General features: G+C 43.8%; 1 protein-coding gene across 16 annotated transcripts in view; it reads left to right on the top strand.

Annotated features, from left to right (window-relative positions):
* The window catches only part of COL6A3 (collagen type VI alpha 3 chain), a 105,171-nt gene that overhangs the window by 52,771 nt on the left and 25,161 nt on the right, over positions 1 to 27,239 (top strand). For 14 of the 16 annotated variants that reach the window (XM_082219876.1, XM_082219878.1, XM_082219875.1 and 11 more), the window contains 26 exons: positions 1,341 to 1,687; positions 3,350 to 3,428; positions 4,679 to 4,824; positions 5,773 to 5,865; positions 6,983 to 7,036; positions 8,384 to 8,455; positions 10,483 to 10,509; positions 10,641 to 10,685; positions 10,803 to 10,856; positions 11,229 to 11,291; positions 11,871 to 11,936; positions 12,059 to 12,112; positions 13,375 to 13,410; positions 15,132 to 15,194; positions 16,127 to 16,189; positions 17,271 to 17,333; positions 18,916 to 18,978; positions 19,282 to 19,332; positions 20,839 to 20,874; positions 20,973 to 21,035; positions 22,322 to 22,384; positions 24,177 to 24,209; positions 24,307 to 24,343; positions 24,446 to 24,457; positions 24,623 to 25,116; positions 25,509 to 25,605. In XM_082219876.1, the coding sequence (XP_082076002.1) occupies positions 1,341 to 1,687; positions 3,350 to 3,428; positions 4,679 to 4,824; positions 5,773 to 5,865; positions 6,983 to 7,036; positions 8,384 to 8,455; positions 10,483 to 10,509; positions 10,641 to 10,685; positions 10,803 to 10,856; positions 11,229 to 11,291; positions 11,871 to 11,936; positions 12,059 to 12,112; positions 13,375 to 13,410; positions 15,132 to 15,194; positions 16,127 to 16,189; positions 17,271 to 17,333; positions 18,916 to 18,978; positions 19,282 to 19,332; positions 20,839 to 20,874; positions 20,973 to 21,035; positions 22,322 to 22,384; positions 24,177 to 24,209; positions 24,307 to 24,343; positions 24,446 to 24,457; positions 24,623 to 25,116; positions 25,509 to 25,605 (2,274 nt within the window). The remainder of the gene's footprint in view (positions 1 to 1,340; positions 1,688 to 3,349; positions 3,429 to 4,678; positions 4,825 to 5,772; positions 5,866 to 6,982; positions 7,037 to 8,383; positions 8,456 to 10,482; positions 10,510 to 10,640; positions 10,686 to 10,802; positions 10,857 to 11,228; positions 11,292 to 11,870; positions 11,937 to 12,058; positions 12,113 to 13,374; positions 13,411 to 15,131; positions 15,195 to 16,126; positions 16,190 to 17,270; positions 17,334 to 18,915; positions 18,979 to 19,281; positions 19,333 to 20,838; positions 20,875 to 20,972; positions 21,036 to 22,321; positions 22,385 to 24,176; positions 24,210 to 24,306; positions 24,344 to 24,445; positions 24,458 to 24,622; positions 25,117 to 25,508; positions 25,606 to 27,239) is intronic. The other 2 variants (XM_082219877.1, XM_082219880.1) reach the window with 1 other exon arrangement.

Genomic DNA, 27,239 nt, shown 5'->3' with positions numbered 1-27,239 from the left:
TAGGGATCTGGCTGGTCCTGAATGAAAATAGTAAAGCTTGGATTTTGTATAGTGCTTCTTATGCCTTACCGCCCTGTTGCAACCTTACATGATTATTACAACCCCAAAGGCAGGGTGGGGAATGAAAGAGAGAGACAGGGAGAAGGTTGCCTAAAGCTACCCAGTGAGTTAATGGCAGAGATAAAATTCAAACCATGCATGAGGCAAAGCTAAGATTTGAAATGCTCCCTCAGCTGCATTAAGATGAGCAGATGAAGTTCTGCTTATAGCTCTCACAGCCACGGTGGTCCCCTCACTGCGAGAAGTGAAGTTACAGGGGACCAGGCAGAAGGCCTTCTTGGTAGTGGCGCCCACCCTGTGGAATGCCCTCCCGTCAGATGTCAAGGAGATAAACAACTCTCTGACTTTTAGAAGACATCTGAAGGCAGTCCTGTATCAGGAAGCTTTAAATGTGTGCTGCTCTGTTGTGTTTTTGTATATTGTGCTGGAAGCCACCCCCTCCTCTTCCTCCTCCTTCTTCAACATGGAGGCCCCTTTGGCTATCAGGGTTTATGGCCCTCTTTTCCTCTGTAAGTACTGGAAGTGCATTACTGGACCATTGTGGGGCAGAAATTTAAAAAGTAAGCTAAATAACACCAAGTGTGGCACCTGTCCCAGGGGGTATCCAATATATTAGGGGTGGAAGTTTAGCCGTGGTGCAAGTTTGGGGAAAAGGGAGAAGCAGAGTCAAAAGCTTAAGTAAGGAACATCTTTACTGAAAGCTTATCTGCACTGTAGTTTAATAATTATAGATATTGTTGTTATCAATTTACCCATGAATAACAGAAAGAAAGCACCATGTCTAGGACATTGGGTTATGAGTAAAGGTAAAGGTACCCCTGCCCGTATGGGCTAGTCTTGACAGACTCTAGGGTTGTGCACTCATCTCACTCTAGAGGCCGGGAGCCAGCGCTGTCCGGAGACACTTCCGGGTGACATGACCAGCGTGACAAGCTGCATCTGGCGAGCCAGCGCAGCACACGGAACGCCGTTTACCTTCCCGCTAGTAAGCGGTCCCTATTTATCTACTTGCACCCGGGGCTGCTTTTGAACTGCTAGGTTGGCAGGTGCTGGGACCGAACGACGGGAGCGCACCCCGCCGCGGGGATTCGAACCGCCGACCTTTCGATTGGCAAGTCCTAGGCGCTGAGGCTTTTACCCACAGCGCCACCTGGGTCCCGGGTTATGAGTACTTGCTACATAAATCCCCTTTTCTGTATGGAAGAATCCTATACACATTTGTGTAGGATGTATGTTCCCCTACGCGGTGTAACATGCCATTGTGCTTTTGTCTACTCAAGATTGCGATCTGGATGTAATACTCGGATTTGACGTATCAGATGTTGGACCAGGGCAAAGCATATTTGCTTCACAGAAGGTGCTGGAGTCAAAGGTCAATCACATTCTGAACACGATTACTCAGATGCAGAAAATTAGCTGCACTGCCAGCCAGGCACCTCGGGTTCGGGTGGCGCTCCTGGCGCAGACTCGCTCTGGAGTTGTGGAAGCATTTGACTTTTCTGAGTACCAGCCAGAGTTGTTTGAGAAGTTCCAAGCTTTGCACAATGGTGGCCCATATGTCCTAACTGCAGAGACCCTCAAATCTTACCAGAACAAATTCAGAGCATCTCCTGCTGGAACCGTGAAGGTAAGTTTGGACTTCATTCTCTCTCTTTTTGGAGGGGAGGGGATGGACTCTGGATCTTTGCTGCTTTTCAGTTTTACAACCAGCACATAGCCTGGGAGGCTGAGTAGCCATAATACTGGAACTGCTTGACATGCTCTGGCAAAAAATTCTCCCAACTGTTTCATTAAACTCTTGCAAAAATATTATTTAACAGCTGCAAGCAAATTAAGTCCCGCCCCCCCATTATTTTAAATCTAGATTAGTGGATTATGATCCTAATCTCTTGCTGCAGCCAAATATTGTTTTATAGGCACAAAGCAACAAGTTGCTCTTTGAAAGAATTTGTAAAATCTTATTTGCTTTATTACCACAGCACTATCCACTATTAGCTGGGAAATTTAGATAAAATCTGATTTGCCAAATAAATGCTTAAATGTGAAGATTCAAAAACCCCAAATGTATTCCTTTATAGCATTGATCTTGACTGATTTATATGAATTAGATACTATCTATGAATTGGCGTCTGAATTTAAAGTGTGTTGGGAAGAATGGTAGGGTTAGGGCTTCAGTTCATGCTGCAAAATGGCTTGAACTAGCACTTAATAAGTTTTGTTTGCCTGTATGGAGTTATAGATGTAATTTTGGTGGAGATAACTAACTTGCATTGCCCTGTAAGCTGCTCTTCTGCCCTAAGCAGACTTGTTCGTTTCAAACCTTGCCCTATCTTGCCCAAAGCTCTGGAGACAGTCACAGTACATATGCCATGACTGGTAAAAGGTAAAGACCCCTGGAAGGTTAAGTCCAGTCCAAGGCTGCTATGGGGTGTGGTGCTCATCTTGCTTCAGGCCGAGGGAGCTGGTGTTTGTAGGCATTCAGTTTTTTGGGTCATGACTAGCATGACTAAACTGCTTCTAGCGCAATGGGACACTGTGACGGAAACCAGAGTGCATGGAAATGCCGTTTAATTTCCCGCCACAGTGGTACCTATTTATCTACTTGCACTGGTGTGCTTTTAAACTGCTAGGTTGGCAGAAACTGGGACAGAGCAATGGGATCTCATTCCATTGTGAGGATTCGAACCATCGGCCTTCCAACTGGCAAGCCCAAGAGGCTAAGTGGTTTAAACCACATCGCCACCCGTGTCCCTCTTCCATGACTGGAGGAGCTATCAGTCTCCTTGCTGCTCCCAACTTCTACATCATCCTGCTCTCATCCAAGGCAAAGAGTGTGGAGGACGGTTGGCCTTGAATACCCTTGTGCCACAGGGCATATCCAGAAGAAATCCTTGGACAGCTCATGAACCACAGGCCATTTCCTGAATGTCATTCTGAAAACTGGCCAGGGCACCTTGGGGAGAACTACATGGCCCAAGGTTGCCCATGGCAGAGGGACGCGCACAGATGTGCCTCCCTTCCCCGAGATCGGGTTCCTTTTTAGCTGTGCAGAATTCTTGTAATGCAGAGAATAGCACCTATGGCATCAGCACCCAGCCATAAGGAGGATTCATCTGAAAGCCGAATGGTTGTTACATTTCTCATGGCAGACCTTTTATTATGTGAACCTGAGATCTTATGATGAAGGACGGTTTATAAATCTAATAATAAAATAAATTACATTAGAGTGGTGTTTTTTCATATAAATGTGTTTCACAACTGATGTATAATAACTTATTTCCTTCCTCAGGTTGTAATACACTTAACTGATGGCATTGATGGTGCTAGAGGGCAGCTAGCAGCTGCATCTGATGATCTGAAGAGAGAAGGTATTATCAACAATATATTTTGGAATATATTATATTTTGGAATATATTATCAACAATATATTTTGGAAAGTGGCATGTATCTTTGCCTTGTAAGCAAATTTTGCACGAGGGAGATGGTTTTTGTCTGTGTTTGAATGCAAATGGAAGCCATTTTCAATCAAGATGGTGAACTAAACATTTCTGTGCCGATTTTAGCCAAATTTTATATCTCATAAGCAAATTTTGCACAATTTTGTCTGCATTCGGATACAACTGGACACCATTTTGAATGAAGATAGAAGACTGACATTTTAAAACTACCCTGATTTGTTCTCTTTTGCCATTCTTTAACCACTGTGACACCAGAAAGAGTTAATTACTTGATTTTCAATCAAGATGGTGGACTAAACATTTCTGTGCCGATTTTAGCCAAATTTTATATCTCATAAGCAAATTTTGCACAATTTTGTCTGCATTCGGATACAACTGGACACCATTTTGAATGAAGATAGAAGACTGACATTTTAAAACTACCCTGATTTGTTCTCTTTTGCCATTCTTTAACCACTGTGACACCAGAAAGAGTTAATTACTAGCTTGTGATGCCATTTGACATAGTAAGGGCTGTCCCAGACAATTGCAAAAAATGGAGAAAGAGCCTCAGTGCTACATTTGCATTATTTCCAGTCTAGTGCAGCCAGAGGAATACCATATTCCTAGAGAATGAATGAGCCAAGGAGCCAATTGGGAAGCTGTGTTGCTGTACCATCTTTTTAATTCAAGGAAGATGTGTGTGGCAGCTTTGAGGAAGGGGCTCTCACCATCCTCCATTACTGGGATTTTTTAGAAAAAAAGAAATGGTTCACAAAATGTTGAGCTGTGGGAGGAGTAGCTTGTAGTTGCCTCTTTCCAATTTTTAAAGGGCTCCTTAACTTCTGGGCCTGGCTGGTTCAACAGAGACCAATCAGTGTCTGAATAGCAAGAACAATAATACAGCAGGGAATTTTTTTCCAAAATCTGATAGTGTGGATTTCTGAAATGCCTGAGATGGCACCAGTAATTTGGTGCAACTTGGTTCTAGGCAGAATAAGCACTGAGAGCAGCAGAGTGTTTGGATCAAATGAAAGGAGGGCATTAGCTGCCATCATCAGCATATTGATGATGTCTACCCAGAGAACAAGGGTGGCACTTTGCAGAGCTATACAGAATAAGCTGTTTAGAGTTGGTGAACAATCGCTTCTGACTGATGGCTTTTTCTTACAATTCTCCAGGTGTCAAGGCTCTCATTTTTGTTGGCTTGGAGCGAGCAGCAAATTTCGACGAAGTGATGAAGCTGGAGTTTGGGCGTGGTTTCACTTACAATCGACCTCTCCGAGTGAATCTGCAGGATATAGACTTTGAACTGGCAGAGCAACTAGTAAATAACTAAGATCTGTAATTTGCCTGGGTAGCTTTAGATGTATACTTTTATGGTCTTAGGTTTGAACACCTGTTACACACCTGTGGTTTCTTCTTTGCAGAAATGCACTCTTTTTGTGCCTAACTCTATGAGGTGACATTTCATCTAGCAGCTTTCTGTGTCTCTTAGCCGCTATGTCAAACTAGTTCTCCTATGTAATTGCCCATTGGACACTAATACTTAGTTACCGTACCAAGATGTCATTTTCAGAATTGTGGTCCCAACTACACCTGCGTTTAAACCACTTGGCTCCCCCAGTGAATCATGGAACTACAGTTTGTGAATAGCGCTTTGTGTTTGATGTTCCCAGAATTCTTTGGGGGAAAGGCATGTGCTTTAAATGATTTCCCCAAATATTATGAATTCAAGGTTTGTTTACTATTACATTGTTCCTTGACATCCTTCGGCCTATTTCAGCACAGTTGCTTTCTAGAAAATATTTTCAGAGATGCACACGTACCCTCCAAGCTGAGTATTGTCCTCATTGCTGCTTTTAGCACCTTTCCTGCTTTTTTCAGCTATTTTAAATTTAGTTGCCAGTTTTTAAAACATTAGTTTCTAAACTCTCCAAAAGAAATTTAGACAATTCATACATCAATTGCCCTATTTCATGTTATTGGACTTGCCTTCATTGTGAGATATTGTAAGGAGCCTCTTTTGGCTTTTTTTTTTTTAAAGGACTTTGGTTTGTAGGGCAATTGGGTACATATTAGCATATGCAAATTATATGTGCATTTGTGTCATGGGCCTGTGCCTCAAATCCTTTCATTCTCTAGCAACACACCCTAATCTACTGCAAACATGGCCACTGAGGAGAAGGAATTTACTTGTAGCTCGTGTGTCTTTTAAAAAAACGTGTTGATCTGTGTTCTAATTTACTAATGGCAATACTTACTTTCCTTACAGGACAACATTGCAGAAAAGGCATGCTGTGGTGTCCCATGCAAATGTTCAGGACAGAGGGGAGACAGAGGACTGCCAGGGTCTATTGGACCAAAGGTGAGATGTTTCAGCCTCATTGGAATTTCAACCACTGGAAATTCAGCAACCAATTTTCTGGTTTTTGACCAGGATGCAAAGTACTACATAACTAGTTCCACACTTCCAAGGGGATTTAGATCTGGGGATATCAGCCCCATGACTAATAGCAGCATGGTTCTGAAACTGGGCGCTACCAGTGATATGGCATTGATGGGGGCAAGGTGGTTCTTCAGTTCAAAGGGGAAGAGGCCAAAATTGCACTAGAAAAATTGCCCAGACCCCTGGCACATCGAAAGTAGCTCTTTGGCTTACAGCTTTTCTTTCACAATGATCTATGTATTGCCAATGCTATTTTTCTAGAGAAAGAGGTGCTGGGACTCACCCTGAACGCCTCCCTTGTTCTCTTAGAATGGCAATGAGAGGGGCCAGAACTGAATTATGGCAAATTCTGTATATTGTACTCATGCAGCCTTGTTTGGAAAGAATCGTGCTTCCAGATAATCGGTTCAGTGCTGTCCATTAAAATTTGCCAGATTCTGAATTGAAATTTCATTTCAACTGATGTGAAATTTCATTTCAGCATTGTTACCTAGGTTGATAAAAAGTAAAGTTTCTACTTTTGGCTCAGAATTTGACCATGCTGGGGACTGTGTTCGTAGTCCCAGGGTCACATTTCTGAGCTTGGCAGTGCTTGCTGATGTATTGACACGTTGAATGTGCATAGGCAAAGACTTCTGCTATGTTGGTCAAATTCTGAACATCTCATTGAGTTGTAATGCAAAGAATAATGAATAATTTAACACTGTTCACATTAGAGAAACAGGAATAGAACTTCGGGTGGTAGAGATAAGCTAAATACCATCTGCTTCTGTTATTATCTGACTTCAAGCCTCTAATGCCCTAAAAAGAAGATACCCTTGCTATCCATGAAAGATTGTAAAATTTGATATACATACAGAATTATTTACTTCTATAAATAGTAAAATAGAAACCTTCTATTTGTAGAAACCCAGAAATATTTTGAATTGAGATTAAGGGGAGGAATACAGGATATTAGAAGAGAGAGCCCAAGTGTATGTACTGTATATAGATGGAAATGCAAACCATGTGTGTTTTGTCTTTGTGTGTTTTAAAGGGATCTTCAGGGGAAAATGGCTACAGAGGTTATCCTGGAGATGAAGGCGGACCAGTGAGTAAACTTTTTGAAATAGAAACTCTTTCATGTGCCCTGAGAAATTAGTTAGTCTCTAAAGTGCTACTGGACTATTTTATATACATACACACACACACATATATATATATATAATATTATATTATATATAAATATTATATATATATAATATTTCGACTGAGAAATTTTGTGTATGTTGTGCCTTTGGTGCTGTTTTAACTGATTGTAGTCTAGTAACGATTTACTGTAATGGTTGGGAGTGATTTTCTGTTTGATTGTTATTTGCTGATTTTGAAGTTTTTTAATTGTAACATATTTCAAATCAATTATTTACCATATTTTTTGCCCCATAGAACGCACCACCCCATAGGACGCACCTAGTTGTTTTTTTTTTTGGGGGGAATAAAGAAAATAAATTTATTTCCCCCCCCCGGCACAGGGCAGGCGTGGGGGAAGCCCGAGCTTCCCCCGACCCCAGCCCCCAGAACAGCCTGCTATCCGCAAGCGTAGGGAGCCACGCCGGTCTCCCCAGGCTTGCGGAGAGGTGCGCGAAGCCCGGGCGTGCTCTTCAGCGCGCACCAGGCTTCGGAATGCAGGCAGCTCTGCGCCACCCTCCGGAGCCCCGCGCGGCTTCACGCCGGGATCTGGAGGGTGGCACAGAGCTGCAGGAAGCCCGGGAAAGCCTGCATTCGCCCCATAGGATGCACACACATTTCCCCTTCATTTTTGGAGGGGAAAAAGTGCCTCCTATAGGGCGAAAAATACGGTAGTTGATTTGAGTTGTTTATTTTTATAGTAATCTGCTTCATTACGACTTCCTTGCGCTGGATCAGATTGTTATAGGATGTGTGATCTTTGTTCTATATTTTGTTGTTTCTGTGGCTTGTAAACTGCCTCGTGCCCAGCTATGTAAAAAGGTAGTATGCAAATTAAAAATGAAATTATAGAATGAAAAAGAAAATGAAGGGGGAAAGTGACAAAAGTGACTTTAACCTTAAGGGTGTCTGCCCTTCCCCTCATCTTATTGTCTTGTGGCTGGAAGAAAGTGGTTGCAGAAGTAAGTTACAAAGAACTAAGCAATGGTAGTTAGTACTGTGGGCTGATCAGCACAGGCCAGATGACTGGTTTTTCTCACCTGCCATTTAAAATAGGGGGTGGCGGGGTGGCAAATCCCATTTATATTTTTATTAAAGTATGATGGAATTTCTATGTCAGTCTTTAATGAGAGGTGTCACTAGAGATCCACCAGGTGTTAATTGCAGAAGTGCTTAAATAATCAGCTTTCTAGGTAAGATAATACCCAGTCCCATCTATGACTAAATGGACATAAATGCAAATTGTTGAATTATTCCTTTCTTCTCACAGGGTGACCGTGGGCCTCCAGGTATAAACGGAACTCAAGGATTCCAAGGTTGTCCTGGTGAAAGAGGAACTAAGGTATTAAAAGCAACAACCACAAATAGTACAGAATAAAGCAGATGAACATCTGTCCATAGGTTTCAGCTCTGTTCACTCCAGCTGAAGATCAAGTATTGGTATTTTGCAGCAGATCCGTGAACACTCATATTTATCATGTGATAAATATTGGGTATTTTCAGCACATTGCTTCGTCTTCTTTCCCCTAAGCTCAGAAAATGAATGACAGTGATGGATGCTGCAAGTCTCACCCCACTTTCCTGGGGAGGAAGCCCCACTGAATTCAGTTGAACTTCTTCTGAACAGATATCTGTAGGATTATCCTGGGAGGCTTCACTCATATACCCACTTACCTGAGAGTAACCCCGTTGAGCTCAGTGGGATTTACCTTGGGGCAGACACATAGAGGATTATGCTGTGAAACTCCGCTCCATAAACCAGGAATTGGTTGTGCCCTCACCTAAACCCAGACTGGCAGGGGTGGTCACCCTTTCAGCCCAATGGTCAGCCCTCTGCAGGCCACATGTCAGGGTGGATGGGGCCAGAGGCAGCAGAAGGCAGAGCAGGGGATACAACCTTCCCGCAGTAAGTTAGTTTCAAGCTAATTCATTTATTTGCATGTAGACACCAGGCCATTGCAAAACAGGTTTAGCAGAATGGAGGGAACCCAAAATGACATCAACTCAGACCCAAGTAAGCTACAGGCAAGCTTTGCACAATAGACTGCATTCCACCCTGTGCAAAGGGAAGAGGTTTCTTCACATACAAAACCACTCTCACCCACCTCTGTTCTCTGTTCAGGCAAGTGAGAGGGACTGTCACAGTACAAGGACACCATTCAACCTGAGGAAGGGGCAGAGCAGAGTCCCTGAGAGGCTGTGGCCTAGGGAAGGGCAGGTGCTCTCCAGAGAGTTCTGGGAGCTGGAGAAAGAGGCCCGGAGAGTCACATTTGACCTCTGTCCCTGGCACGGACCTGAAGGTCCACATTTGTGGTCTAGAATGTCTGTCTTATTCTCTAGAGCAGAGTTTCCCAAACTCGGCCCTCCAGCTGTTTAGGAACTACAATTTCCAGCATCCCTGACCACTGGTCCTGCTGGTTAGGGATGATGGGAGTTACAGTGGTCTAAACCACTGAGCCTCTTGGGCTTGCTGATCAGAAGATTGATGGTTCGAATCTGCATGGTGGGGTGAGCTCCCGTTGCTCTATCCCAGCTTCTGCCAATCTAGCAGTTCGAAAGTACACCAGTGCAAGTAGATAAATAGGTACCGCTGCAGCAGGAAGGTAAACAGCATTTCTGTGCGCTTTGGTTTCCATCATGGTGTCCCATCGCACCAGAAGCGGTTTAGTCCTGCTGTCCACATGACCCGGAAAGCTGTCTGTGGACAAATGGTGGCTCCCTCAGCCTGAAAGCAAGATGGGCGCTGCAACCCCATAGTCACCTTTGACTGGACTTAACCATCTAGGGGTCCTTTACCTTTAACAGTCCAACAGCTGAGAAAGGCATTTATTTGAGCAGTTTTATCCTTTCAAGCTACAGCAACTCTTGCAGCTCTTCTGATTATTCTAGTTTGTGCGCTCTGGTCCCATGCTCATTAGCCCTCTGTGGGACTGGAATCTTCATTGTGTCCTTAAGAACTTACAGAAAGGGTAGAAAATATCAAGTTCTTCTTGATGCTGCAATATCCACTGGGCTTTGTGGCTTTCTGCACAATTCATGCCCAGCCCCTCCAACACATTCCTATCAAAGCCTACTGAGACCTCAGTAGAACTCACTCTGGGGTAAATGTGCATCAGATTTAAGCCTTATATTTTGTTTTATTTTTTTAAGTTGGGGGCACCTTGAGCCACAACATTCTTGTATCAAGTAGTTTTTAGAGCAGGCCAACTCTTACACAAGTCAGTGGAAAGGCTGATAGAACTCAGATGATCTGCTGCTTCGAACTGTGGTGGCCCCTTGATTATCATTTGATTTATTTCTCTAATTTGGGTTTCTGAGGAACAAAGTTTTGCTTACACGAATAACCTTCCTTTTCTCATATCTCTCTAGGGAGGTCGTGGATTTCAAGGGGAGAAGGTATGTAACCATTTAGAAATATCAGAAGGAAAAAATGTGCACCATGCATTGTCTCCCAAAAACAATGCATTTTCACCTTTGTGTAAATTTGGTGGTTTGCCCTGTAATATCTGCTTTGTTCCCGTCTGCAGGGTGAATTGGGTGAGGCTGGTCTCGATGGAATAGATGGCGAAGAAGTAAGTTGCCTGGGCAACATTTGGTCATTTAAAGGAAACTTTTCTGGTTTGGAAAATATTTGTTTTATGTAACAAACTTTCATTAATAGATGTGAATAATGTGATTGCTTTTGCCAGGGAGACAGAGGGCATCCAGGATCTCCTGGGGACAGGGGAGGCCCCGGTAGACGGGTAAGTTTTATATTATCTATTAAAGTACTCAAAACACACTAGGGCAAATGTGAACCCAGAGCTGTTGCCGGCCCCCAAACAACCAAAGCAAAATGCTTGCAACCTCAAGACCTCCGCGGGTCCAACGCATCTGATTCTACATCAGAAAAGACACGCACGGCCTAAGGCGGGGTCCTCTTGTTTGGTATTAAAGAGGCCCTGACATAGATGCAAGAGTGCAGTCCATTTTCCATTTCATTAGTATTTCCTTTGTGGAAAATCAGCAATCATCAGACAACATACTTAAAGCTGCAAACGACACACTGACTACAGAAAGCCATAGCTGTGTTGGGTGAATTTCAGCTGTGTTGTGATGTGGATATACCTTTGCAGGGTGCCAAAGGAGTCAAAGGAGAAAGAGGAGAGCGTGGCGACCGTGGATTGCGAGGAGATTCGGTAAATATGCTGAACACTTTTCAAGGGTTTTTATTTCAGACTTTAGACTGTGGCAACTGTCATGGAGCAGTTTCTCTCTGAAGTCGAAGGCTCTTGATATCCAGTGGTGTGCATCACTAAAACACGCACACAATTTTGGTCCTTCCCCATCTCTGGTATACGGTATACAAGCAGCCCCTAATGTGTACATGGTTCCTGGGAGTGGGCCACAAGCTGCCTCAATTTATTTAGGTTTCTCTGCTGACCAAGTGGTGGCTCTCTGGAACGGGAACATCTGGGGTACTGGATGCACCATGTTGCCGCGTAACATGCAGATGCAGCTACCTCTTCTGAGATGACTGAAATTTGGGCTCCTAGAGCCCAACCCTCAAAGCAATCGAGGCATCAACCTTTGCTAGTTGAACCCCTTCCACTGGGCTGAGGCAGGGGAAATATATATAGCATAACAATCTGAGATCTCAAGGCATGTTAATTTTGCAGCACCTGCTTCAAAACACAAATCATGGCTACTCAGGAAGTTACTAAAGCAAATGCTACCTCACTAATGACTTGTTCACTTTTCGCTGCTGCTGCTTCCAGGGCACACCAGGACCTGATGTCACTCAGCCAGGAGCTAAAGGCCAAAAGGGTGAACTTGGACAAACGGTAAAGCTTATTTCATTGGATTGTCACTGCAATAAAAACTGATAATTCAAACAAAATGTTGCTATATTGATTACTCTTTGCCTATAAAGCAATAAACAGAATGTGTGCTTTGTCTGTCCCAGGGAGAAGCTGGAAGAGATGGACCAGCAGGTACCCCAGGAGGACCTGGAAGAAATGTGAGTACTGTTCATTTCCCCTACTGTTTAGTTTGCTTCTGGCTAATGGTTCCCAGCGTGTAATGGAAGGAAACAGCTTTGCTACACTCCATCAACAATGCATCAGGACAGAGAACTGAGCTGTTATTTGTAATATTTTTCATACTGTCCTTCATCAAGATTTGCTTCTTGAAAACAATTTGAAGGGGGTGAAGGTTGGTGCAGCACCCCAGTGTGGGTTCTTTCTTATTTATTTATGTAGGTGCATTTAAAGCCCACCTCTCTTCCATCAGGAAGTTCAAGCTGACATTCAGTGGGGTTCCCAGGTGGTCTCCTATGACTGGCTCCACACTTGTTTAGCTTCACATCTGAATTGTGCGCCTTCCAGCCAAGCTCATGCTACTATTAGAAATCAATGTGTTGGGATTATAGTATTTGGTTCCTTACAAAACCAATGAGAGAAACTAGGGGAAACAGCCAGGTGTCGCAAACAGCAAAGTTCCTTCTGTTTGTGATGTTATCCATGAAGAAAGCAGCACCGTATTTCTTCAGGGATGCCTGGCCTCTCCTGGTTGTGTGAGCCATTTGCCTGCTCTCACCTGCGTGCTCTCCTGCTCCCATGGCAGTATCATCAGGGATGGATTCCCTGCATTCAGTCGCCTTGAGCTGGTTGCTGCCTGAGACAATTCAGCGAATTGTCATGCCAGCTTTGGAGCGAGGACATATTGGGAGGAACACGTGGCAAACTGACACACCTTCATCCAAAGATCTGGATATAACACTTTCAGTCTCATAGGGTCCCAGATCTGAGGCTTGGCGGGAGGCCACATTACTGTGATGAAGGAGGCATGGCCCTGCCTGTTACAGGGAATGGTTTTACCACAAGAACGCCAGCTTCATTGAGTGGGAGACATATTGCCTGGTGTTATGGAACAGAGTATTCCTAAGGGAAGTGGGTGAGGACAGTGAGAATGTGGCTCCTGTCTGGGGGGGAGGCCATGTCGTGGGCATCACTGGGGAAGAAACATTGAGGAAAGGAGGGCCAGAAGCTGAACCAGAGGAGGTGTCGGATAAGGCTTGTTTATCTAAAACAGCTACTTAGCCCTGCTGTGATCTTCCACATGCCTTCCCACAAAGGAAGTTCAGAATAAGTGGCCTGTTTCCTATCAGGGAACCATGAAAGAAGACTGCAAAGCAGAGGCAGTGACAAAAGTAGAACACAGGTTGTTGCTAGAGATAGATTCACATTACTGTTTGCGGCTGTGCTTTTTATCGATTTGCAGGGAGAACAGGGCAGAAGAGGACCTCCAGGGATCAAAGTAAGTGCTAACAATCTACATGCAAAATACAATACTTCTACACCATTCTTTCTTTCTTTCTTTAAGATCCATGACTGGGAATATGGGTTGCAGGACAGGAGAAATAAAAAAATTCCTTCCAGTAGCACCTTAAAGACCAACTAAGTTAGTTCTTGGTATGAGCTTTCGTGTGCATGCACACTTCTTCAGATACACAGGAGAAGGAGGACAGGACAGGAGAAGTTATATCAGATTTGAAGAATGCAAATGAGAATTCCTGCAATTCTGATATTAAATATAAATTTGTGAGGTAACTTTGCATTTAGGATAATTTGTTTTAGAAACATTTGCCCTAGAAGCAGCTGAACCATTTATGGATTTATTTATTTTTTAGCTAATCATGTACACTGCTCATTTATACAAGGCAATTGTTATGACATTTGCAGACATGAATATGCCTCACAGGTGGCTCATGTCTGAATTTTTTTTGTGTGTGAACCTATTAGTAAGACCTGAAATTCAGTGAGGTTTACATGGTGTCCAAAGGAATGCACAGCACATTTCGTTCAGGTGTGCACCCGTGGAATTTTTCTTTATTTAAAGATGAACATTTATTGAATTCATACTCAGTCATAAAGAACATTATTTTTATTCATCCAACAAAACAAAAGAAACTGAAGCTTAACTAAACTTACTTTTTAAAATTGACAACTAAACTTTACTTACACAACTTAAAAATGATACCCAAAATACCAAATTTATACGGTAGTATTAACCAGACGTGCAGAAATATATGGTCAATTTTCATGATCTTTAACCAGATAATGAGCTGACCCAAATTGACCAAAACAGATCAAATTTTCTTTATCTTCCTGGCCTAGAGAAGACTCCCTCCCATCTCCCTTACTGCTGCCACAGGAGCCCGTCACCCCAGGGATGCTTCCAGAGACTGATGTGGACAGAAGCCATTCCAGCCTTTTTATTCTGCCTGCATCTCTCTCTGCATTCCTCATTCCCCATTCTGCCTTTGTCTCTCACCCTCTCCACGGCTTCCCTGAGAATTGTGGCAGTTGAGGGAGCTAGGTTGCTGCACTATATGCTCTCCTCCTCATCACGATTCCTGGTTTTCTGAAACATTAGGGTGTCCCTGGCTATACCTGCCACACCCCATGCACACATGTCTGGTGTCGCCACCCCACCCCCAATTTTATCCTTGCAGCAACCCTACAAGGTAGCTCAAATGAAGCTAAGCAGTCATGACTGGTCCACAGCCACCCAGTCTGGTTCATGGAAATAAACCTTTGAGGAAAGTGAAGCTTTCCATGTAGATACTGGACAACATTTAGGAAAGTTACATTTCATCTTTTAAATGCTAGACTCTAGCCCAGAACCCTGTTCCCAGCAGTGGTCGGTGCAGATATTTCTGAGAAGAGGCAACATGGAGGCAAGAGATGCCCAGTCCTGCTGTTTGAACGTAGAAACTCCACGGATTTGCCTAATCTACTTTAGGCATACAGACTCTCATTAAAAAGGAAGCAGAATTCACAGGGTAGGCCATGTATGCGTGGTTTGAGTAGCAAAGGCAGAGGAAAGCAGAAAAGTCTTCACACCCTGTTCAGAACCTCACCTAGGGGTAGTCAATTCCACATGCTGTGAAGAAGTTATTATTTCTTTTTGTCTGTCCTTAATCTACAGCCCACTAGTTTCATTACACTGGCTACTCAATTACTCTTATATTTTAGGGAAACAGAGGCCCAGCAGGTACACCAGGATCTGTGGGAGAACCGGGTCCAAGAGGACCACAGGTGAGGAAATTCTGTGACTTATTTCTGGCATTTCTGGTGACGTTCCAGGGCAGAGCCCTGCTAGTCTGTTGCACAACAGAGAACAGAAAGGAGACTTGTGGCACCTTGAAGACTAATGTGGCTTGAGCCTTTGTGGGCTGCAGCTGAAGCATTTTCCCAGGTGAGGCTGTAAACAGTGGGAGCCCAAAGGCCAGGAAATGTCACAGCTCAAATATATGCCTGGTAAGGTAAATCTGTCCATTCATAACAATAGTAAGTAACTGATGATTCTCTCTTCCCCCTGCAAAGGATGCTGTGAACTTTACCTTTCTACATAATTTCTGGGGATGTGAATTGAAAACGTACCAACAGTGGAATTGCACAGAGACCATCACTGGATCGCTAAATAGTTAATGTTGTATATTTAGCCTACTGCATGGGATACTGGTTTAATTCAGGTCCAGTGCAGACCAGAGCCGTAGCTGGGTGATCTTGCAGAACCATCCAGATTGCACCCCCCAGCCACAGACAAATTAGCTTTTCTTTCCACCTCTCCTCCAACCCTCCTCCACCTATTCAATTCCTCACGCACTTCACCTTGTAACGAATTCTTTCACAGAAAATCCATTATTTAATTTATTTTTATATTTTTTAGCCAATTTCGCCCCCCCCCTTAGCCTTTCTCACCACTCCTTAGCTACAGCCCTGGTGCAGACCATTATATATTTACTGAAGAAATGTCTGCACGGAGCTTCTATATATTATTTTGTGGTGTCATGACATGGGAAAGCAAGTTTTTGTCATTTCCTGAGATTTATATCAGTGAAGAAATAGTGCCATGACCTCAAAAGTTGAACCCAGGCCTTAAGTTACTGCTCCTTTGTGTTTCAGCAAAATTCCGTTTTTGTGTTGAATGTTTTTTACCTCAGCTGTTTGCTTTTGCTTATGTACAGGGAGCGCCTGGCACCATTGGAACTCCAGGTCTTCGAGGAGAGCAAGGCCTGCCTGGTCCAAGGGTAAAATTCCTTTATTCTTCTTAGAATCGTAGAATTGGTAGATTTGGGAGGAACCCTTCAGGGTCATCTAGCCCAACCCCCTGCAATGCAGGGATCTCAGCTCAAGCATTCATGACAGGTGGCCATCCAACCTCTGCTTAAAAGCCTCCAAGGTCACCCATTCCACTGCCAACAGTTCTTAGTGTCAGAAAGTTTTTCCTGATGTTTAGCTGGACTCTCCTTTCTTGTAACTTAAAGCCATTGGTTTGAGTCCTACCTTCCAGAGCAGAAGAAACAAGCTTTCTCCACCTTCCATGTGAAAGCCCTTCAGAGATTTGAAGATGGCTATCCTATCTCCTCTCAGTCTCCTCTTTTCCAGGCTAAACATACCCAACTGCTTCTTTCCGTTCCTCATAAGGTTTGGGTTCAAGACCTTTCATCATCTTGGTTGCCCTCCTCTGCACACATTCCAGCTTGTCAAGATCCTTCACAAATTGTCACTTCTTAAATGCTCCTTGTTTCTGTTAGTCTGAAAAGTTTCATTCAAAAATCCGTCCAGCAGAATTTTCCCTGTCAGGGAAAAAGGCGGAGTATAAATAAATAGATACTGTAATAATAATGAAGCTGCTGTGATGTTATTGAGTAGCATTCGCAGAAATTCATTGTAGCAGTTCCTTCCACAAATTCTTCCAGTGTTGCCGAAAACTGGAATTGAAAATAAAGTTGACAAAATTACCAAATATGAGTGCAGCATTTTAAAAGTTTGAAATTTAGGTTTTAAAGGAACTGCACCTATTTGCCTGAATTCATCTGGGGATTAAATTAGTGCAGAATCCGGTTCTCGTGGCTGCCTTATGTCCAACATTGCTCAGGAATTCTAAGAAACAAAAAAAATCAGTTGAGTTTTAAAGTCAGTGGTTAGAAATAGTGCAGTTTTGAAAGGTTCAGTCTACCATCTTGATTCCAAATGCTGCCCACGTATATCTGAACATAGATGAAATCCTGCCCCTTGAGCTTCCATAAGAATTTCTGTTCATGCTGTTCCTGTTGTTATGTTTGCGCTATTGCTCTGTTGCCAATCTCCAGACCTTGGTCTCCATAGGGCGGTGGAGGCCCACCGGGCGCTGCTGGGGAGCGTGGCCGGCTAGGTCCTCTTGGGAAAAAGGTAAGTGACAAAATTACAGAGAACGGCTGGAGATGGGGGGCACTAACGTTGGTGTTAAGATGTGAATGATTTTCTAGGGTTCCTGTTATGAAGGGGAGTCAGCCCCATTCTTCTGTGACTGCATGCATTTTAACAATATCACTTTGAAAGCCTTAAATATAAGAGGCCAGCTCTAGTGACCTTGCCAGAATGTGTGAATGCCTAGTTTGAAATGTGAAGTTGCTTCGTGCTCGGAAGCAGCACAGAACAAGCATGATTATTTCTCTCAAAGCTCTTTTGTAGCTCAAAATTAAAAATGAGATTCTGCGCATATGCAGAGTGCAAATGCTGCAATTCCTACTGAAAATGTGTCAAATGCTTTGAATGCTGATGTGTCCAGAAGGGATTTTTTATTTGTCTCAAGTTTAACTATCAACATAGGCGGGGGTGGGGGGAGCTTACAGAACCTGCAATAAAGCGTCTCCTTAATGTGGCTGGGTGGGCTATGAAGATAGGTGCCGTTTTAAGCCAATTTAATATAGTGCAGCAAATATTAAGGGCACAATCTTAGGGACTCTGGAAGCGAAATCCCCAGAGATTCTCACCTCTGCTGGCTGAGTATGAAGTCTGCCCACAGATGCCTCCTTGCTGCAGCTGTGGAAAACTCTCCAGTTGTTCCTCCTCTGTTGCTGATATAGCACCTGCGTTAGGAGGGGAAACTATCAGAGCCCTCCTCCCCCCAGAATGGAGATAAAGTTCCCTGGCCCTGAAGCTCACATACTTCAGGGGGGGGGGATTTAGGGTTACAGAAAGGAAAGAGAAATCTTGCCCCCCTTCTACCCTCCAGTGTAAGACCTGCAAGAATTTGAATTTGGTGGTTCCTCCATCTCGAGGCTTCCTTCCCTTCTCTCTTTGGGTTGCTGTGCCCAGACGTAGGAAGAGAAAGAGAGAAATAATAATAAAGCTTTGCATTTAGATGGCACTAAACACAAGTAGTAGTAGTAGTAGTAGTAGTAGTAGTAGTAGTAGTAGTTATTTCAGTATTTATACCCCGCCCATCTGGCTGGGTTTCCTCAGCCACTCTGGGCAGCTCCCAACAGAATATTAAACAGAATAAAACATCAAGCACTGAAAACTTCCCTAAACAGAGCTGCCTTCAGATATCTTCTAAAAGTCAGATAGTTGTTTATTTCCTTGACATCTGCTGGGATGGCGTTCCACAGGGTGGGTGCCACTACTGAGAAGGCCCTCTGCCTGGTTCCCTGTAACTTAGCTTCTCACAGTGAGGGACCCTCCAGAAGGCCCTCGGAGCTGGACCTCAGTGTCTGGGCTGAACGAGAAGGGTGGAGATGCTCCTTCAAGTGTTGAGAGCCCTTTATTTACATTATCTTGTTGTAATGTTTACAACCCTCCTACATGTGAGATTAGTATTGTTACCCCCATATTTCAGGCGGGAGTGCTTAAGCAGAGGAGGCAGACTTCCTAAAGTCACCTCATGAGCCTATTGCGGAAGTGATTCCAACCAGGGATTCATATCCGAGTCCCTTAAGTACTGTCTTATACTAGCTTGCATCCTAAGTTAAATCTTTTATTTTTAACACAGGGCGAACCTGGCAATCCTGGTCCAAAGGGTCCCAATGGTCCCACTGGGCCCCGAGGAGAGACGGTAAGTGTGGCTCCGTGGAGGCTGGAAGCATTGCTGAACAGCATTTCCCCATTGAGAAACGAACAACCAACCCCCACAGGCTCGCTTCTGAGAGGCTGAAGGGCCGCCAGCACTGGCAGCTCACAATCCACTTCACAGAGCCTCCGTTTCAACTCTCCCGATCCTCTCTTTCAAAGAACCCTCTTTGAACACATTAACCTTGGCCTTCTGATAAGTCTGATTTTGAGGGTCACGTACAGTGACTGAAGACGGCTCTAAGCTCCAGGATGTGTTGCGCATTCATGCTGCCTTTATGTCTTGTAGGGAGATGATGGACGAGATGGAGTTGGCAGGGCAGGAGCTAAAGGCAGAAAGGTATGTACAGTCCCAGGGCTTGCCTTTATCTGATAGATACATGAAGGGTCCCTAATCCACAAGGCACGTCTTAATGCAAGCTTTGCAGTTGAGTTTGGTGAAAGCAAAATGTGCATCAAGGAGCGCAAGGCCTCTTGCCCCTCCCAGGGTCTCTTGCCTTGTAAGGCAAACCTGCCCATGTCCTCTTCCTGCATGTTGCACGGCCCTCCCTATCTCCCGCCCTCAGGGCAGGCATGACACCACCTCTCTCTTTCTCCAGAACCTTTCTTGACTGTGTGGCCTTTGGCTAACCCTCTTCATCCCTTTCCTTTCCCTAATGGTATTGTTCTCGTTTAGTCATGTCCAACTCTTCATGGCCCCATGGACCAGAGCACGCCAGGCATTCCTGTCTTCCACTGCCTCCCGCAGTTTGGTCAAACTCATGCTGGTAGCTTCGAGAACACTGTCCAACCATCTCGTCCTCTGTCGTCTCCTTCTCCTTGTGCCCTCCATCTTTCCCAACATCAGGGTCTTTTCCAGGGAGTCTTCTCTTCTCATGAGGTGGCCAAAGTATTGGAGCCTCAGCTTCACAATCTGTCCTTCCAGTGAGCACTCAGGGCTGATTTCCTTCAGAATGGAGAGGTTTGATCTTCTCACAGTCCATGGGACTCTCAACACCATAATTCAAAAGCATCCATTCTTTGGTGATCAGCCTTCTTTATGGTCCAGCTCTCACTTCCATACATCACTACTGGAAAAACCATAGCTTTAACTATACGGACCTTTGTTGGCAAGGTGATGTCTCTGCTTTTTAAGATGCTGTCTAGGCGGTCACACACAAATCTTTGGGGAGGGATCTGCCTGTTTTCACCTGTGAAACTCTGCAATGTTTCAAGTACACTGCGAGTACTCTACAAGAATACACCCTGGTGGTATTGTATGAATCATAATAAAAAAATTCTTGATAATGTTAGTCTTCACAGCAGTTGTGCTTAATTAGCAAAAATGATTTTATAAACAGGATGACCGAGAAATAAAATGGATGATAAAAGCAAAGACTAACAAGTTCAAACCAGAGCACAATGTCCGAAGTTATCTGAAGTATGCATATAGAGAACTAGACTCCAATGAAACTATTATTACTTGGAAAAGAAATCCTAGAGTCATTGTAAGCAGCACATGGCAGTCGGAAGGGGTTCCTTGGGACAATTCCACACCAGCCAATTACTTCCCATTTACAGCATCTCAGGCATTCATGGCGGTGAGGAGCATCCATCAGGCTTATGTTGCACGAATCCCCCCCCCCATGTTAATTTGCCCTTACAGAGGGTTGGGAACACAATTTCAAAGCAGAATTGATGGAAGTGGTTTGTTTCTGCTGAGTGGCATGGCATGCCTGTTGGATGCCTCCTCAGGTCTGGTTTGGCACAGCTGGGAACATCTGAGCCCTTTTATTTCTGGGAACAGACAAGGGAAGGTCGCTGCCTTTGCTTCATTGAGCCCACAATCTGTTTCTTATTTCCACAGGGAGAGCCCGGTTTCCCAGGATATCCAGGAATAAGGGTACTTACACAAATTTTAATTATGTTCCTTATGCTAAAATACAGTAGTTCATGAGTGACATGTGCCAGAGAGATAATGCTTTGCTCTATTTTAAACAGGGTGCGCCTGGAGATAATGGTGGCGTTGGAGATCCTGGCCCCAAAGGAAGCAGAGGTCTCAGGGTAATGTAGCTTCCTGTGTTTGATAGTGGAAGATTGAACTGAGAGCCTGTTTGGTTCATATAAAAAAATTCCTTCCAGTAGCACCTTAAAGAACTAAGTTAGTTCTTGGTATGAGCTTTCGTGTGCATGCACACTTCTTCAGATACTTCTTCAGATATTTCGTGTGCATGCACACGAAAGCTCATACCAAGAACTAACTTAGTTGGTCTTTAAGGTGCTACTGGAAGGAATTTTTTTATTTTGACTATGGCAGACCAACACGGCTACCTATCTGCTTGGTTCATGTTCTTCTACAAATCATTTTCTTTATTCCCAGTTTCATCCTGTTGCAACTACTTGCATAGTTGTATTCAGTGCCTTTTTTGGGTTAAAAAAAGAAGTCCCAGTACTCATATATTCATAAAAGTGCTGTAGGTGCCAGCACAAAATCGGTCTCAGACCATCAACATGGTCAGTTCCAAGGCAAAGATCAGCTTCCACTTCCAGTTTACTAGAGAAGAGATCTCTAATAAACTCTGAGTGGGCCAACTGCAACCAAGCATAAACACATCATAAAGTTAGGCTCAAATGTGACATGCTTATGGAAGGTGCTTTCTGTTCATAGTAGTGCTGTTTTACAGCTCGTGTTAGAGCATAAATCTAAATAAGTGTTCACGTATTTGTGCAAAAATTTGTGCAAGCTGTATTCAAAGCTGTTACCGCACTGCAGAAACATTTGCAAGCACTACTGGCTGTTTGTTTTTCACACACTATTTATGGATCCAACACACAGGAGTCTGCATAGTGTACATTAACAAAAATGTTACTTAGACCATTTATATGCTTTTTTTGACAACTTGTCCTCAAGGCAGCTTACAACACTTCCTTAAAATACAGATCATTTCAGCATAAGTAAGTCCAAATCATCAGGTAATAAAAGAGCCCCTACAACAGTTAACTAGTATAAACTTCCAAATGAAATTACCGGTAAATGCTCTCAAATGTTTGGGTAACTTGTTGGAGAGCGGATTTCTGTTGAACGTCCAGGCGGGTGGGGTGAGGAATTTCAGAACCCTCATGGCCTCCTCCCTCTCTCTCAGCAAGTGATGGGGGGTCGGGGCAGCCCCACGGACCAGGGCAGGGCAGAAATAATGGAGAGGGGAGGGTCTGCAGGTAGGCCAGGTAGAATCATGCTGGCTCTGTTTGCATTAATTCGAACCTCTCCAGGTAAACAACCCACAGCAGATGCGATTAACTTAAAAGGGCAGATCAAGCCCATTTACTCTTGTTTGCTTTTTCCTGTTTAGGGAAGTGCAGGGGCACCGGGCGTACGAGGCCAAAAAGGAGAGAATGGATATCCTGGGCCAGAGGTAAGTTTGCAATACACACATTACTGGTCTGACATGTTGATTTTGCTGAAGAGTCTAGAATACTTTTCCATTTCTTTCTATACTGAGCTTACTGTTAAACTCACATACCATACTTCATCTCTGTTAATCTAATAGAATGATCCCGAGTTATCTTGAATAAACCTTTGTTTCTTGTATTTCTTTCTTTTTATACCCCGTCTTTTCCCCTTTCGGGACTCAAGGCAGCTTACAGATAAAATTAAGAACCGCTAAAAACAGGAAAAACTGTGCAATTGTGTGTGAGAGATTAAGGAATTATAAAGAAGAAATTGTTATTGATCTGAACATTTCTAGCTTGCTTGTATTGCTTGAAAGTCTTATTTTTATTATTTATTTTACTATTTATTAAATTTGTATACTGCCCTATACCTGAAAGTCTCAGGGTGCTTCACAGGATAAAATCACAACATAAAAACATATGTGCAAAGTTTAAAGAAAGTTCCAAGAAGAAATGATAATACAGTGAGGGAACTGGCTCTTGCCAGCTGATGTGAACATCACTCCTATGACCCGTACAACTGAATATTAATTTATACATTTTTTAGCAAAACAATAGCTGAAGATGTTAATCATTGCTTTTCTAATCTGAAATGAGACTGGAAGATGCAAAATAATCTAAAAATTAAACACCCAAACTGACAATTTTAAGTTATCAGTTTCAAAACTTGGACCGTTAAAGTTTGAACTCCAACTCGTGTGCATTTCAGGCTTTGCTTGTGATATCTCTGGGCTTGAGTCACCCACCCTCATGCCAGCCATACTTGTGCCATTTTGATAAGCGATTATTATATAAACTATTCAACTCCTGCTTGATAATAATGAAAAAAGCGGTGAACAGCAGCAAAGAACCCCCTCTCAGTTCATTGGAATATAAGAAGAGCCTTGATGGGTGAGACCAAAGGCCATAAATTATTTCCTTCTCCACCAGAGGCGCCAACGTCCGCAGGAGAAGGGGGCCATCATGGGGTGCATGACGTGACCCACACGGCATCAGGGTGTGGGTGGAGCCAAACGCAGTAGCTCCTCCTCCTCCGGGAGCTACTTTCCTGCGCCTTCCCCTCTGTGGCCTGCTTGCCTCTTCCTCCTTGAACATTTTCCTTTGAACCAACCTCCTCCCTGAAAATATGGGGGGGGGAGGCCAAAAGGGTTTGGCGCCTCAGAGATGTCCTGGTCAGAACAGCCTCTGAAACAAGAGGCAGCTGTTTTACAAAAAGGTGGAAGAATTACGCCACTCCTTGCAGCGCCAACCTTATGCCTGCAGGATTTGGGGACAGCATAGAATGCGCCAAGGACTTGATGGAGGCTTGATGGTGTGTAACCCAATCAGTAGAATCATGGATAAAGCCCTCAAAATAGTGGTACTCAGATTTTTCACTAAGAAGATCTCCCAATGAAACTTTGGCTTGAATTCAAGGCACACAGTTATCTGGAAGAATGAACACAACACACACACACACACACACACACACACACACACACACACTTTTTATACTTTTTATTAATTTTCAAATATAAAAGTGATGCAGGAATCTGCAAAATACAATGTCAACAAATACGATCTGATGACAATGAATTGTAATTTGCTTCCTTCCTATTCCATTCCCTGGCAAGACTCTTCTGACTCCCCCCCACACCCCCTTTGCCCTCCTCCCTGACTACTCAGTTGACTGAAATCTGTCAAGCTCCTATCAGACAAGCACTCTGAAACCCAAGTCTTGCAATTACAGTTGCATTTTAAAATCCTTTCTTTCAGGGACTCAAGGGTGACAGAGGAGAAGCAAGAGACGTAAGTCATCTTCTCATTCCGTAATTTTTCGTGCTGGTACCAAACTTCTTGTATTTCTTCATTTTTTTCACCGTTTGCCTTTCCCTTTCCTTTAAAGCAATGCACACTTGTACGCAACATCAAAGATAAATGCCGTAAGTCCATTTCTTTTGCCTCTAATGCTTAGTTTGCTTTGGAGGAGACTATGAAGTCATTGACTTACTTACTTTCTTTTTCTTTCTTTCTGTTATTCACAGCCTGCTGTTATGGTAAGTCCATATTAGATTCCTCAGTTTCTGGCACCAGAAATGGATGCAAGCTGTGGCTTCAAAGGAACGGACTGGTTTGTAGTTGCAGAATATGTCCCTTGCTATTTTGGAAGCAAATGTGTTTGATCATATTCCTTTCTTGTTTCATGTATCCACTACCTGCAGGTCCCAGGGAATGTCCAGTTTACCCCACAGAACTGGCATTTGCTATAGATACCGCCACTGGGGGAAGTGCAGACATTTTCAACAGAACGAAGCAAGCAGTGTTGACAATTGTCAACAACCTCACAATTGCTGAAAGCAACTGTCCCAGGGGTGCCCGGGTTGCGTTAGTCACCTATAACAGTGAAGTCACCACTGAGATCCGTTTTGCTGACTCCCGGAGGAAAGGAAATCTCATCAAACAGATTCAAGAGCTCCAAATGCCACAGACATCAAAACAGCGAAGCTTAGAAACGGCCATGTCTTTTGTGGCCAGGAATACCTTCAAACGTGCCCGCAGTGGCTTCCTCATGCGGAAGGTGGCTGTTTTCTTCAGCAACGGGCCAACAAGAGCATCTCCTCAGCTTAACGATGCTGTCATGAAATTATATGATGCGGGAGTTGTGCCTGTGTTCCTTACCTCCAGAGAGGACAGAGCCCTCATAAATGCACTGCAGGTTTGCATCCCTTCAACTTTTCTTCTCCTCCAGGGGTATTTTGTGGGATTAAGCCACAGCCATTCGCCATGGACTGTGGCCATCAGGCATATTGCCCTCTTTTAAAGCCTTGCAGTTTTTTAAAAAATAAGTGACATATGTATTAAAGCATTTATAAATATGAAAAAGAAACGGTTTTCATTTTTATGCACTGTAAAAAAGGATAATGAAACTGACTGTCTGATTTCTAGCTCTCAGCCACCATCTCCTGTGTAGTCTGAAGGCAGGTCTAAAAAGCATAAGCTGCTCAAAGTTTTCAGAAATCAACCGAGTCTTCTGTTTGGCCTCAGCTATTCATGGGCTGTCTACACCAATCAATGTTTGATGCCTGTTTTCTTTTTTGTCTAAACCAGATCAACAATACTGGTGGACAAGCCATCGTATTTTCTGGCAACAGGGATCAACTGAACCAAATTATTAGGAGAGTAATGACGTGCCACGTTTGTCTAGGTAAGGTTCTTGGGTTTCTTTCCTATATAATGTACTTTTCAAGGACAGCACAGTTTGAAGCCATTACTAGGAATTTGCTTTAGCTGCACTGTACAGACAATATGATATTCTGCAAGCTAGGCAAGGCCTCTTGTCAGGAAAGGCTTTAAACCTTTGTCCCTTGTCTGCCACACTGCAGAGCCATTCAGAACCTGACACCTTCAAATTTACTTTTGCTACTGAAGTGTAGGTACCTTTACATTGTAGGCCAGGGTCAGGGCTCTGTGTCAATTCAGAACCATCCATTGTACATTTGAGCAGCTGCTGGACCCCTAAAACCCATTCCTTGTGAGGTGCCACACCTGTTTGTCTTAGTGAGGTGCAAATATACATTATATGCTTATGAGAAGGGTCCACAGGATCTGCTTGGAAGTTGTTGTTTTCCTGGAGGTCTACCAGTTAAAGCCAGGTACAGAACCGTAGCTCAGCCAGGCAGAAACAGGCTATTAATTAAAGTAAAGGGTCTCCTGAGCATATGGTCAGCCAAGAATTCATAGTCGGCAAAAGACCCCAAATCCACACCTGCTTTACCACACCCCTCAAAGTGTTCTTTTCCAGCAACACAATTTAGGAAAGTGGGGCAGCGGAGCTTTTTTGTGTTGCTGTTGTTAAACAAAGTGGGAATCAGAAACCCTTCTGGATCTACTGCGAATTGAGATCTTTCAGTAGATCTCATTCTGCCCACCCCTAACATGAAAGTGTGTTTCAATTGAAAATGTCCATATCACACACTGTTTGTTGCACAATGCACTAATTTTATAGTGATTTTATTCTGAATATTATATCTAACTGAAAGAGCACTTTTTGTTTGCAAAGCCCCTTATTGTGGAAACGTGCTAAGTTGTTTTCAGGTTTATGGGCCATTAAATTAGTGCCATACAGATAAAGGTAAAAAGCCCTATCTTGCCCAAACCTCTGGAGGCAGTCACAGTATATATGCCATGACTGATAAAAGGTAAAGGACCCCTGGACGGTTAAGTCCAGTCAAAGGTGACTATGGGGTTGCGGCGCCCATCTTGCTTTCAGGCCGAGGGAGCCACCGTTTCTCCACAGATAGCTTTCCGGGTTATGTGGCCAGCATGACTAAACCGCTTCTGGTGCAACAGAACACTGTGACGGATGCCAGAGCGCACGGAAACGTCGTTTACCTTCCTGCCACAGTGGTACCTATTTATCTACTTGCACTGGTGTCCTTTCAAACTGCTAGGTTGGCAGGAGCTGGGACAGAGCAACAGGAATTCACCCCATTGCAAGAATTTGAACTGCCAGCCTTATAATTGGCAAGCCCAAGAGGCTCAGTGGTTTAGACCACAGCTCCACCGACGTCCCATGCAGAAGAACCATTGGTGGTCCTGCCATCTTTCTGCTCGCAGCAGTGCTGTTGAAGTGCCTTCATTCTACCCTGTGATGCTTAGCCCCTGCAGGGGTCCTGCAGTTATAAACTGAAGTCTAAAAACTGGCTTCATTTAGCCAGTACAGCAATGCCATGACTTCATGGACAGCTGTCCAGTTAACTGGTAGTAATTGCAGCATTTTGCTGGGGAGAGAATCAATGGACCTGTCACATGTTCATCTTTTGCCCAAACTGTACACTC

This window comes from Podarcis vaucheri (assembly GCF_965113315.1).
Source record: "Podarcis vaucheri genome assembly, chromosome: 1".
Lineage (NCBI taxonomy): Eukaryota > Metazoa > Chordata > Lepidosauria > Squamata > Lacertidae > Podarcis > Podarcis vaucheri.
This window is presented reverse-complemented; position numbering and strand designations above follow the sequence as displayed.